This window comes from Manis pentadactyla, chromosome 2 (assembly GCF_030020395.1).
Source record: "Manis pentadactyla isolate mManPen7 chromosome 2, mManPen7.hap1, whole genome shotgun sequence".
Lineage (NCBI taxonomy): Eukaryota > Metazoa > Chordata > Mammalia > Pholidota > Manidae > Manis > Manis pentadactyla.
In genome coordinates this window covers 150417411-150430694 of record NC_080020.1, presented here as the reverse complement: position 1 = coordinate 150430694, position 13284 = coordinate 150417411, and the positions used below count along the sequence as shown (strand labels likewise).

The following is a 13284-nucleotide window of genomic DNA, read 5'->3' as shown; positions in this document are numbered from 1 at the left end:
TAGGATCCGGCTGGGATTTTTGAGCTGGTGGAAGTGGTTGGAAATGGCACCTATGGACAAGTCTATAAGGTCGGTGTGGGGCGCCTTTGTTTCCCGTGGCCTGTTGGAACTTCTTGTAGGGGGACGAGGAAAAGGGTGATAAACACGCTGCTGACTGGAGGCTACGACACTTGGCCAAAGTTGGGAAAGGGGTGTCGCCTTGCAGTCCCTCTGTTTTTAAACAGAGTTTATATTCAGACTGGCCTTAAAAGACCCCATTTCCTGGCTTTGAGATAAGGAAATAAGCTACACTCTTAGGCGTGCACTTCAATCAAATGAGAAAGCATTTTTTCATAAGACAACCTTCATTTCTTTGTTTTCCCCAATTCTGGCCTTCTGAGTTTGTGCGTTAATTAAAACTCAGTATAAACAGGCCTTGTCTGTGATTATGCTAAACTACTGCCTGGGCCTTCTTGAAAAATTGTCATGTTTCGTCGTTTGAATGCTTGCCAAGTGCTAGAGGTGCGGAGTTTGGGGTTACCTGGGACGACTTTATAACTCTTGTCAGACATTCCACTGATGGATACATATTTTGGGGAAGCAGAGAAGGGTGTGTGTTTGGGCAACAGGAGCAGGAAGAATTACAGTATGAGGATTATAAAATCTGAATTCCAGGAATAACCTGTTTGACAGGTGTGTAGTTGAAACAGAAGTGAGGGAGGGCAAGAGTGAAGAGGATGTCCAGATTTCACACCCACCCCAGGTCTTTCTCTCTTCTTCAACACCTGCCCTCCCACCCCCACCCCCACCCCCAACAGATCTGGAGACTGTGAGTCTGTCTTGAGTAGCTGACATGTGATGTGACTAACAGTGCTGTTCATTTTATCCAATGCACATTCTAGAGATTATGAAAAAGCTGTAGGTAATGGAGACGCTGGCCTTAAAAATTTGAAACTGAATGTTAAATTCTCCCCATCCTGATTTCTTATTCTGAAACGTTTCTGAAAGTTCTCTGCGCTGGGGAGGGTACAAGGATGGGATAGAAAAAAAACCCCCAAAAAACCACACCACCTTCTGAAGCAGGGCTTTGTGGTTCTCTGAGAATTGTCACTGGCTCTTTGAAATGGAGGTGGAGGGGCGGGTTGGAAGCCGACTGTAGACATTTTCTTAGGCCGCATTAAGTGTTTCATTTTCATTGTCTCACTGTCTCTTTTCTGCTTTATGAATACGGTTTATTTATCACCTAAAACTGAGCCAGCCCCAACTCCCCCTGGCCTGGGCTGTGTACGGGTCTGAGGTCTGAATTCGAGTAAGTTTTCTTAGGTCATCTCAAGTGAATTAGCATGTGTTTTGTTGGTTAACTGTTGGGGCTGGGGCCAGATTTTTGAATTTGAAAGGGAGCCCTGTTAACTCAGCCTGCTGAGCTCAACTGAATTTGGAAGCCTTTGGAAAAATCTTGGAAGAGATTGTGTTGGAACTCACTGAGTGGCCTGGTAACTGGCTTAAAGATACTCTCCCTAGTCCCAGTGTTTGTTTAAGCATCAGTTGGATTTTTTCTAACCTAGTTTTTCTGGCCAAATCTAAGTGGTGAGTTAGCCAGAGCTTGTTTTTGACCTCCTTACACAGCAGCTGGATTGTTTGTGCCTTCTTCGGACAGCATGGCTGTGCGGGGCAGTGAAGTAAGCTGGAAGCCAACCGTGCATTTTTAAAACCCTAAGAAAAAGGAAGAATGAAACCTGAATATGTCTGTATTGGTTTTAAGAGGTGGGAGTTCTTTATGGTGACACTTGGGCAGGTTCATTGTTTTCTCCCCCTCCTCATTTCCTCTTGGGTTCCATCCCGTTTCTCCCAAGCTTTCGGAATAGATTTGCTGAGCCCTGCATTTGGGAAGTATTTGGGCAACTGGCAGTGACACAGCTCTCGACTACAAAGTGTGTACAGTGGAGGAGAGATTCTCAAATTATGCAAACCTAAGGAATTGAGAAATCTGTGCAGAAGTGGCATACAATCATGAACAGAGCCTGAGATTTTGCTCACCAGCAGTTCTACTGTTTAATTATGGAAAATTTAACATACACACTGGTAGAGAGTAGATGACCAGCTTAACAGTTACCAGCCCATGACTGGTCGGGGTTCATCTGTGGTCTTCTTCCCCTCCATTATCTTATCATAAAGCTTGGATATTTTACCCATAAATACTTGAGTATGTATCTTTTTTTTTTTTTTTTTTTTTTTTTAGTGAATCATAGTGCCATTCTCACTGGTACTATGATTCTGATATTCCTTAGTATCCAATATTTAGTCTTAACATTTTCCTGATTGTTTCACATGTTTTCTTACTATTGTAAGAATTCTTAATCAATACTGGGAAGTTTAGTCTTTTGGGTGGTGGAAATAGCAGAAATAATTAACATCTTCATTTTCTTGTCCCTTAAATGTATAACTTCTAGGCCCATATACTTTATGCATAGGAGCTCATCTAGGATTTTTGTTGACATGATTTGTGTAGGGTGGTTTTGGGATTAGATTATTAATGCTAGTATTTGTGTATTGCTGCTAAGCATTAATAGCATCAGTGTTTGGAAAATGTTGTAAGAGCTTTTTTAAAAACACTTTCAGGTAAAACACCTATATGCTGAACAACCTGTAGTCCTAATTTATTTCATTGTTATATTTTCTATTTTTCATGTTTCTTATAAACTTCTCACTTCTTAGTGATAGTGGTTGCTTATTTTGAGAAGACTACAGTTATGTGAAGTGAATGAATAGAAAGATGGAGTTTTTTTCCAAGTTTTGGTATGTTTTATGAAATTGGCTTTTTGGGAGATAGTTTATAATTTCTCCTGTCAAAAACGGTTAATAGTCTGACTATAGTTGAACAGTATATAACTTGATTTTTAAAAGAGGAGTTGAAATAGAAGGTGTGCTCTATTTAGAGAAATTTATTTTCTGCCTTAGAGTTCTGAGGAATCATAGGGAAGGATACTCATAAATTAAAACTTAGGAAAACGTGAGTGTTCGCTTTGGCAGCACATATACTAAAATTGGAATGATACAGAGAAGAGTAACATGGCCCCTGCTCAAGGATGACACGCAAATTCGTGAAGCATTCCATATGAAAAAAAACATTGTGAAAGTCTGTTGACAAGGTTTTCATTCAGAATACCACATACCTATAAAAGAAGTGTTTGTAGGATGATCATGTGCATGTTGAGTAAATATAGTTCATTTTAATTATTTTCATCAAATCAAAACCAGAAGTAATCAAAGTTTGTATTGGATTTTATTACTTTCAATATTTATTTGACCCTTTTGTTTTAGTCCTGGGGTAACTTATTTTGTATTTTGTGGGCACGCAGTGGCTAGGGTTCCACATGTCTTGAGTAGGAGAAGGAAAGTCCTGTGTCTGGAAAGGTTCTGTAGGGAGTGAGAGCAGAAGTTAGGGAGTTTAGAATTCACCAGGTGCAGTGTCTGGAGGCAGGGCTTACTCTCAGGAGGGACTGCAGCCTTACAGAGGACTGAGCATCTTTGCCTGTCTGGCCATGTCCTTGGAGGAAAGGTGGGCAGCAGACCTCCCTGGCTGAGGAGGAGAGTAGGTCCGAAGGTGGCGAGCAGAAGGAGCATGAGAGTTTGCCCCCAGCGGGGAACTGTGCTGTGCTGTCCCCCTCACTGAAGAAAGGTGGGTTGGCGGTGTGTGTAGTGCAGGTCTGGTGGTGGCTGATGGGAATGGCTTGAGCCTTAGGGAATAGTGGGCATCTCTGGGGAGGTTATTTGAGGAGGGCCATCACTCTGAGCACTGAGGAGGCATTGAAAATTTTGTTTGGATTGGAAATCCCTGGGATTAGGAGACTTGATCATGTTTTGGGAGGGAGCAGGTAAGGTGCTTGGCCTAGGGCAGTGGTCCAGAAGAGAGGGGGTGTGGCCGAGACAGGGTAGTGGCAGGGGTGGTAGAGAAGATGAGGGTTGGGGGGTGGATTCTCTGGCATTCCCCCTGGCTCGGTTTATATAGTCACTCATTCTCTGCAGGCTTTAGTGTGACCCTTTACATGGGTACACAGCCCATTGGATTAGGAGGAGCCTTGGTATAGTAATGGTGGTAAATTACTTTGGATTGCTGGGCAATGAAGTGCCAGATAAATTGTGTAGCTTTTAAAAATCATTAGGCTAATATTTTGGAGTAAACAGTTAAACTTTTGTGAGGGTTCTCTAAATGTTGTCTTGTAAGTGTAGCATCTCTAAATCTCTTAATTGGAGGTAAAGGCATCCAATGGGGCAGAATGAATTTCGTAGAACTACTGTGGATGTTTTCGTTAGGAGGGTTGCTCTGCCACTGAGTGGCATGTACAGACTTGTTTTGAGACATTGAGTTCCTTCTTGCTAGAAGGATTCTGGGCTTGGACTGGGTGAGAGGAAGCCAGCACTGTTGTGGAACATGGATCGGTGTGTAGCTCTCTTAAAAAACATCGACCCCAAAAGATTCCACAAACTATTTTTGTACTAAATGAAATCAGGAACATCAGAAGGCTTACAGAAAATCCAGCCACCAGATAAAAAAAGCCTTGCTGCTGATGGTTTGGTAATTCCTTATTGCTTGAAACTTTGGAATAAACACATGTTAATTTGCATATCCACAAACTTGTATTTTTGCCTTTTGTCTTAACCAATTTTGGATATATATATATATATATATAGTGACATAATCCAGAGATGATATCTGGGGGCACCTTTTGTGCAGTGTGTGGGTGTGTGTGTAGATTTTTGTGGACTAATCCTGAGAGAGCAAAGAGGTTTTCGAAATAATGTATCCTACTTTTGAAATAATGCATCCCTGAACAGATGTGCTAAGTCAAGGAATAATCATCTAAGAAGTTTGATTCCCAGAGAACTAAAAATACTATAAACTAAGTATATTTTAACTTAGAGATGGATGCTTTGGTGCATGAATTTCACGCATGGTCCTTTGTGTTTTTGCTTTTTTAGTAAATTCACCACCTGGTTGTGAACAGTTGCTAGAGCATCAGGTGTTTCCCATCTCACAGTTGTATTGTTTATGATATCTGTGCTGCTGAATCATTAGTATCAGTGCTTTCATTTTAGTACATAACAATCACTTAAAAAAATTGGCATGCGGCAGTAGGGTATTTAAATACTTGGACCTAGGTGGTCCAGGTTCTGAAGCAAAGCTGTTGACCTCAGGGCAACACTAGTGTGGGATGACCTGGAAGGCACGCTCCCTACCTCATGTATAGGTATATTATCGACTTTGAAGTAAAATGTACAGAAGTGCAGACTGCCTGACAGTTAATTGTACCGAGTCAAGGACTTTCTGCCATCCTAAGTTCTCAAAAGCAAACACTGCTTATTTAGAATTTCTAACAATGTTAAGGGTGGAAACAATTTTAGGTCACCACCTACCTTTTAAAATCAGTGTTTTAAGAACTTTATTTCTCTCACAAGTAGGTAAATAAGCTGTTCACCCTTAAACAACCCATGTTTGAACCCTGCGGGTCCACTTATATGTGATCTTGTTTCAGTACATATTGGAAAATGTTTTGGAGGTTTGCAACAATTTGAAAAAAACATTTTCTTTTCTCTATGGTATATGATACACATACAACCTATGTGTTAATCAACTGTTTATATGTTATCTGTGAGACTTGCAGTCAGTAGGTTGTTAATAGTTAGTTTTGGGGGGTGTCAAGAGTTACACCCCAGTTTTCGCCTTCACAGCACAAACAATGGGTGTTCCTAACCCCCCAGAGTTGTTCAGGGGTCACCTGTATAGTTAGTGGATCTCTGGGCATTTCATAAAGTATTTGCAAGTAATTGAATATTTACTACAAACGATTTTCATGACTTCAAGTTGGATTTTTATAGAACTAGTCTGAATAACCAATATTGAAACATTAAGGTATATTTAATATTTAATTGGGGACCAGTTACTTGATTATCAGAGGGTAGAGATTCCCACATACTTAGCTAACTTTTGGGAGATTTGGTTGACAGTTATTTTGCTCTAATAACGTGGTAACACAATAATTTAAATGGGATAAAGTTTGTGGATGTATGGAGGGTTGGCAAGGAACACAACAGAGAAGGCCAGGGTAGTGTCATATTACCAGTGACCAGCACGGGTATGTTCTTAGGTTTTATAATGGTATAGAACTGCTCACCAGACAGATAATCTGATACTCTGTTATGAGACTTGTTCAGTAATAAAAGTCTTCTGATATTATTCAGAAGAGAAGCTGAGTGTTTGGGAGGCACTTTTTTCTACAAAAAAGAACTTCAAAAGGAAGGACAACAGGATAACTTTTAGGAATTTCCAAGGTTTTAAAACTGGTATCTTAGAAAATCTTGTCTATGTAGCATTATGAGGAACTTCAGCACTAAGTTGGGGAGACAAGATGCAAAACGATAACCATACAGATGGTTTCATTCCACTTAGAGTTCTCGCTCTGCTATTCCTGAGCTGGGCCCCTGCTCTGTGTGTTAGGTGTATACATGGTGGTGAAGGAAGCAGGCCATACGTTTACCCTCCAGGAACTTAGGAAGGATGGGGGTGGACACAACATGCCAAATGTGTAGCATCAATGATAAACTGGTCACATATGTCTCTAGGTCTGCCCACCACAGTTGGATGATTCAGACACAGGACAGGCACCAGCACAAGGGACCGCCTCAGGCTCCTGTGCATTTCCAGCCTGAGCAGGGCTTCTCTGTGCTGCTGTACAGAACAAATGACTAGAAAAACGAAATGAGAAAGACACACAAAGTACCAGCCTAAATTCTTTCTATTATTAGAATGAAAGGACATAATGTTACCCTGTCAAGTTGCTGGGAGTGTTGATACACAGTTACCCTCAATTTCTGTAACTTGCTGTGTACCCTGGTCAGCCGGCCATCCTTGGAGAGCACTGTGTTGGCAGGGTTGGTTCTGCACAGGGCTCTCGGCATGCCGCTGTGTTGATTTGTTACATTAGCAAGCTGGAGAACTGGGGGCCATTGTCCAGGCTCCGCTGTTTGCCCACCGTTGAGAAGCAGGAAGCTGGAGCACATATTTACAGCCTCAAGCTTAATTTGCCTTTGATCTCTGGGGCATCATAATTGTCTCAGGTTTGGCCAGATACTGACAAATTATCCTGTTAAGTTTACACAATTAAAAAAACCCCACTTTTATGCTATGACTTAAACATTTTATTTTCATTATGTAATAAATAGGGCCTTAAAAATTATCAAAGTTATGAATGTACATAGTTAATCAAATGTTACTAAAATTCTTATATGAAAACTTGGAATTGCCCTATTTCCAGGAGGCATCTATTTTCAATGCTTTTAGTTGCTACATCTGAAATTTAGAAATACGTGTTAAAAATACTGCTGTATTTCTAAATTATGCTTATGTGGGTATTTCTTGATTTATCAGTTATATTTATTGACTTAATTATAACTGTAGTTACAGTTATTGAACTACTAGGGTAGTTCCATAGTAGTTGAAGATACAGCTCTTATACTCAGCCCCTCCCTTAAGTGAACATATATAATATATAAAATGAACGTATATAATCCCTTAAATGAACACATAGCATTATATGTAAACATATAATTGTTTATATTAATGGTAAATGATAGTTGTTTTTATTATCATGGCTATGTAAATACCAGTTAACTTGAGCCACGCAGTCCAATATAAACAAACACACTTAATTTTTTAAACATTACTTTCCCCTCACATTGCCTTACTTTTTAATTGCTGAGTTTTCTATGTACTTGCCCTTACTTTCCTCCTCAGAGGCCCCAAAATACATCAAATGCCTAGCAAAGTTAAGCCTTTATCAAGTTTTCCCAAATGCTTAAATACGTCAGGCAAGTTATTGTTTCAGGTACCCAGCTGATTCTGTTTTTCAAAAAATCCCTGGAGGATCCTCAGAGCTGGCCAGGTATGGTTGCCCCCTAGACCTGGTGTACAGCTGGTGGGGACATTTCTGTTTCCTGGATTCTAGTATTCTTTGGTTTACTACCTTATTTTCCTGAAGCACATCCTCCAGTAGCTTGTTAAGAAAGGATGGACAGGCTGTAATTAAGTCCTTGGATATCTGACAGTGTCTTTATTCTTTACATGGGATTATGTTAGCTGGTGGAATATCCAATTTTCTTTTGAAATTTTGAAGACATTGATCTTTTGTCTGAATGTGAACTGTTCTAAACTTCTTTTGGGAAGCTTTTAGGATATTCTCTTTATTTTTGGTGTTCTTAAGATTTTGTGAGTGGCTTTTGTTGTCATTCACTGTCCTAAGTACTTGGTTAATTCTTTTCATCTTGAGATGCCCTTTTTTTCTGGGAAATTTTTTATACTCCCCTCCAACTCCTCTTGTTTCTCTTTCTGGAAGTCCTAATAGTCACCTTTACAATTAATTTTCTTATCTTTTCCTCTTCTGTTGTGTGTATTTTTCTTTTTTAACTTGGCTATTAAGAGAAGTCTGACTTCATGTGTCAATACTTCTGTTGATTTTTGACTTAATCATTTTTAATTTATAAGAACAGCCCTCTTAATTTTTTTTCTGCAGCTGTTCCTTTGTAGATAGCTTGCTCTCTTTCTGAGGATGCTGAGTATTGATTTTTTTGTTGGTTGGTGTTCTTCTGCTCATGCATTTTTTTCCCCATTTCCTTCAGATTTCACTTTTCCTGTTTATTTTGGTCTTTGTCTTTAATGATGAAGATTTTCCTTAAGTGTCCGGATATTCATGACTGCTCATACATAAGAGTAAGGCACTAGAAATGAATTGGAGGCCAGTGTATGTGGGCAGCACGCTTGTTGTCTGTTGGTACTTCAAAGTAGGGAGGACTGGTGGGGGATTCGCAGTTCTTACGGATGGGGAATTCCACTTCTAAATAGCTCAGAGGCTTTTCCGCCACCAGGGGCTGAACATCTGTGGGAATTCTGGACTCCAGGGGGGCGGAAGGAGACTGAAGACCCACAGTATAATTATCTTAACTTTTTACCTTGTGTCTCACCACTTTGCCTCAGGTCCTCTCATCTGGGGCATTTCTCCTTCACTGTCTTGAGGGACCAAACCTCTGTGGTTTCTGTGGGTTTGGAGTGATGTGGGACAGTCACCAGATTGTGGGTGGGGAAGGGGAGCAGGGACATTCAGTCACTAAATACCAGTTCTCCTGATTTCAGCCTTACGCTTCACTTGGTATCAGCTGTTTCCAAATGGTGATCTTCTCAGGGTTCTATGGGGGCATCTTGCCTCACTTGTGACCTTCTCAGTAGCCACTTTGGTTGAAAATTTTCCTCTTTCCAAAGTGATTACTGCTCCGTCCAGTTTCTAGCTGTCAAACCTTGATAGAAATGTCTCCTTTCCACTTTATCTCTTTGTTCTTCTGTTTACCTTATAATAATTGTTACAGGCATTAACCTCCATGACTCACTGATCAATCCATCAGATTAGAAGTTAACCAGAAGTTGTGTCTTTGATTTTAAACTTATGGTTTTGCTTAGGCGTTTGCTACTTTTCATTCAGAACAATAACCATAACAAAACAATAGCAGCAATGAAAATGGAAACATGGGCTTAGTGCTTGACCTTTGTGCTGCCTTAAGTGGGAGATACAAGCCCAGGGAGGTGAGGATGAGGACAGGGAGAGTAAGGCAGGGCACTGCTGCTCTAGACAAGCCTTCAAATTTGCTCAACAGGTTTTTCATTTTTTCTAAACAGCTTTTTTGAAGTATATTTTATGTGTCATGAGAATCACTGATTTCAGGTTTACATTTCAGCAATTTTTAGTAAATTTACTGAATTGCAATCATCACCCCAGAGCAGTGTTAGAGCACTTTGGCCACCCTGGCCAGGTCCCTCATGCCCATTTACAGTTAATCCCTGTTGTAACCCAGAGCCCCAGACAACCATTCATTTATTTTCTGTCTCTATACATTTTCCCTTTTTGAACATTTCATATAAATGGAGTCATACAATGTGTGGTCTCTGTTGTCTGGTTTCTTTTACTTTGGTAATGTCTTTGAAGTTCATCCACACTGCTAAGTGTGGTCGTTTATTCCTCTTTATTTCTGCGTAGTTTTCCAGTACACAGATATACTACACTTGTCTGTCTGTTCACCAGCTGATGGATCTTGCAGTTGTTTCTAGTTTTTGGCTGTTGTGAACACTGCATTCAGCAGGTGTTTTGGCCTGCTATCCCAGACTTGTTCAGATGAGCTGTGGGTTGGAACTGCTCTTTGGAGTCTACGTAGAAGGGAGAAAGCAGGAATTTATCTGCCTGGATCTTATCTTTCCATTTCTTGTCAGTATAACCAAATATATCTGGGTTCTGGTGACTCTGCCTGCCTGTCTGCTTCCCTGAAACTTTTACCTTCCCCACTCATTATTAGTCATCACTGTGAGTTTAAGTCATTTCTTTAAACATGAATACAGTTTCTTATCTCTGTAAACACAAACTGTGTACTCTCAGTGAGGTCATTAGTATTAGGAACCAGGCCAAACCAGTTTTTCCCTCCCAACTATTTTTTTGGGGGATTCCATTGTGTAATAGCTAGCTGCCATATGATGCTGAAGACTGGAGTTCTCCTTCATCCTAGGTGGACACATCCCCAGGTTTAAAAACAAAACACAATCTATTATCTTTGGTCAGAAGATGTGTACCAAATTAAATGATTTCTATTATGTGGGGGAATATTACTAATTTGATTTGCTTCAAGTGTACCTTTAGTATTTTTCTCATCTTTTACATAAAGTACTTCTATCTTTTATTAGGGACTTAATGCAGTCAGATCACATCTAATTAAATTTAAAAGTAATATACTTTTTGAAAATTCTTGTACTTGGAGATTTTTTTACCTGTGTATGATAGTTACAGAATTGATGGCCAGACCCTTTCGTCCCATCGGTTTCTGAGACCCTCTTTATTTAATTGCTGGGTAGTTTTATGACTGCGGTTTTGAGATCCTCAAAGACTTTGAGAAGTCAAAGACTGAATGTTGCCTCACTTTAGGGCTGTATATCCAAGGGACATAGAATTCATTGGAGATCTCCAAGTAGGCACTGAATATTGCCTGAAGTTGTGGATGGCATTCAAGTGACATGCAATTAGGTGGGTATATTCATTCACCTGCTAGGGCATGTCCTGGGGCCTTTCCTGTTTGGATTTGGCATATTAGAGCGTCTCTGTTCTCTATATGTACATATGCTCTCATCCATTTTTGTTGCTTCTTTCCTTAGTTCCTAGAAAAAACTTGCGGATGTTTAGCTCTTTACTCTTCAGTGATTTGAGGGCTTAGTACCTCTTTTGTGTTCCCTGTTTGTAGATATTTTGAGCCTGCTCTGCTAGGCAAGATTCCTTTCCATCATTTATTACTCAAGTAGTGGGACAGTGACCAAGAAGAACAGTGAGGTTTCGGCGTTGTAAAGCACATAGCAAGCAGTTTTAAGAGGTTAATACTGCAGATGGGGAAGAGCTGAACCTGTAGGGGTGTGGCTAAGCTGGATCTGATAAAATAGGTATGGTGGTGTGTACACAATGAGGCTTTATCATTTAAATTCAGATTGTCTGGATGAGGCATAGTTGGCCGAGGAGGGAGCAAAGTCAGCTTGTAGTTAAAACAAACCATTGAGCTTATGACTCATTTTAGTTAATAGAACTCTGAATAACTATAGGAGGGGCGTGTTCCATTGATTATGGTAATTGTCAGCCCCTTTCAGTTTGCCTAGAGCCATCTGTCTCTTGGGAGGCATTGTTATTATAAGATGTTGCTTCTTTGGTGTTTATTATTTTGAATTCCTGCCTCAGGATTTCTCAGCTTATCAATTTAGCACCTCAGAATGCCCAAAGAGTGGTAGGGTGGGGAGAGAGCTCTCCTCAGACCTCTCAGAGGGTCCTGTGACCAACATCTGGAATATTTGGTGAATGGATGGCCCACAGTAGGTCACACATAGTGCCTTATACTACACATAGGACAGAATGCTTTATTCAGGTCCTAGTCTCCTTGACCTTAGGACTGCAGGTGACCTCTGTAAAATGGGAACAGCGATATTAACAGCTTTCTGATCATTCACTTTTTAATTGTTTCTGGAGTTCAGGTTATACAAGGCAAAGATTTAAAAGATAAAGCTTTGTATTTCTTTTCAGGTACTGTTGTTATTTGGTTTTTGATAGTGTAGACTATTTTCTTGAGCCTACTGAGAAAAATGTGATTTTGTGTGCTTTTTTGCAAACATTAATATAGAGTGTAATGTTTCTTACCTTTGTCTAATCATCCTGAACGAATGACCTTTTTGGTTATTAGCCATAAAAGTGTGAAATTCTTTGTTTTATTTTGTTTAAAGGCCTCTGTCAGTCATCAACTCCAAGATTGATTTAGACATTTCATGAGTTGCTACTCAAATGAAAATATATATTCTCCCTTTTACTTCTAGGAAAAAATGACTTAAGTTGCTAAATTTTACATAGGATGTTGATTTTTTTTTTCCTCTTTGTCTTCTGTTTCATTTCTTTCTGGTTGTATGTGCTGAGGACATGGTCTCATTAGTAGTTTGTCTTTTCCCTTCTGTTTTGCTTTCTTTTGGACTAGTGGAGTATTTTTATGATTATATTTTCTGGCTTATTAGCTATAATTTCTGCTTGCATTGTTTCATAGGTTGCTTTAGGATTTATAGTTCACACTTTAACCTATCATAATTCACCTTCAAAGGATGTATACTTCATGTATGAGAACATTACAAATTAGTAATTTCTTCCATTTCTCCCTACCTGGCTGTAGGTCTGGGGAGAGGAAATCCCGGAGCAAAATACGTCTAAAAACCGAAATCAGTCAAAGGGAGAAATAAAGTTTAAAATCCGTTTATTGCTTACAAACAGCAGTCTGGGCCCTTCTCTCTTTCCTGCTCCAACAGAAGCAAAACAGGCCCTCCCCCTCACTTCTCAGGTACCGATAAACCCTCCTTTGCCCAGGTAGTTACCCATTGATATGGAGATGAACTTCTCTCTACCCCTGAGGAATGATGCAAATACACTAAAGCCATACTTCTTTCCACCTCTGAACGCCTATTGACATGCAGATGTACTAATGTCAGGCGAGATATTCTGGGAATATTACACTTTCACCCACAGGCCACTCCTCCAGAAATCTCACCTCTCAATTTACTTGTTCTCCCTCTTCCAACCAAACTAATGACATACAATAGCAACAGCAGTAAAATCATGATAATCCTCAAGCCAAAGGATTCATCCTATGCAGATTAAATAACTGTACTTTACAGCACAATCGCTTACTAAGCACAAAATATGT

At 39.9% G+C, this 13284-nt stretch overlaps 1 protein-coding gene and 1 non-coding gene across 51 annotated transcripts in view; both read left to right on the top strand.

The window, feature by feature from the left end:
• The window catches only part of MAP4K4 (mitogen-activated protein kinase kinase kinase kinase 4), a 197964-nt gene that overhangs the window by 683 nt on the left and 183997 nt on the right, over positions 1–13284 (top strand). For all 50 annotated transcript variants that reach the window (XM_057496893.1, XM_057496902.1, XM_057496894.1 and 47 more), the window contains exon 2: positions 4–69. In XM_057496893.1, coding sequence (XP_057352876.1) covers positions 4–69 — 66 coding nt within the window. The remainder of the gene's footprint in view (positions 1–3; positions 70–13284) is intronic.
• LOC118923510 (U6 spliceosomal RNA) lies at positions 2994–3100 on the top strand. Its single transcript, XR_005029217.1, has one exon. It is a non-coding gene; the product is annotated as a U6 spliceosomal RNA (small nuclear RNA).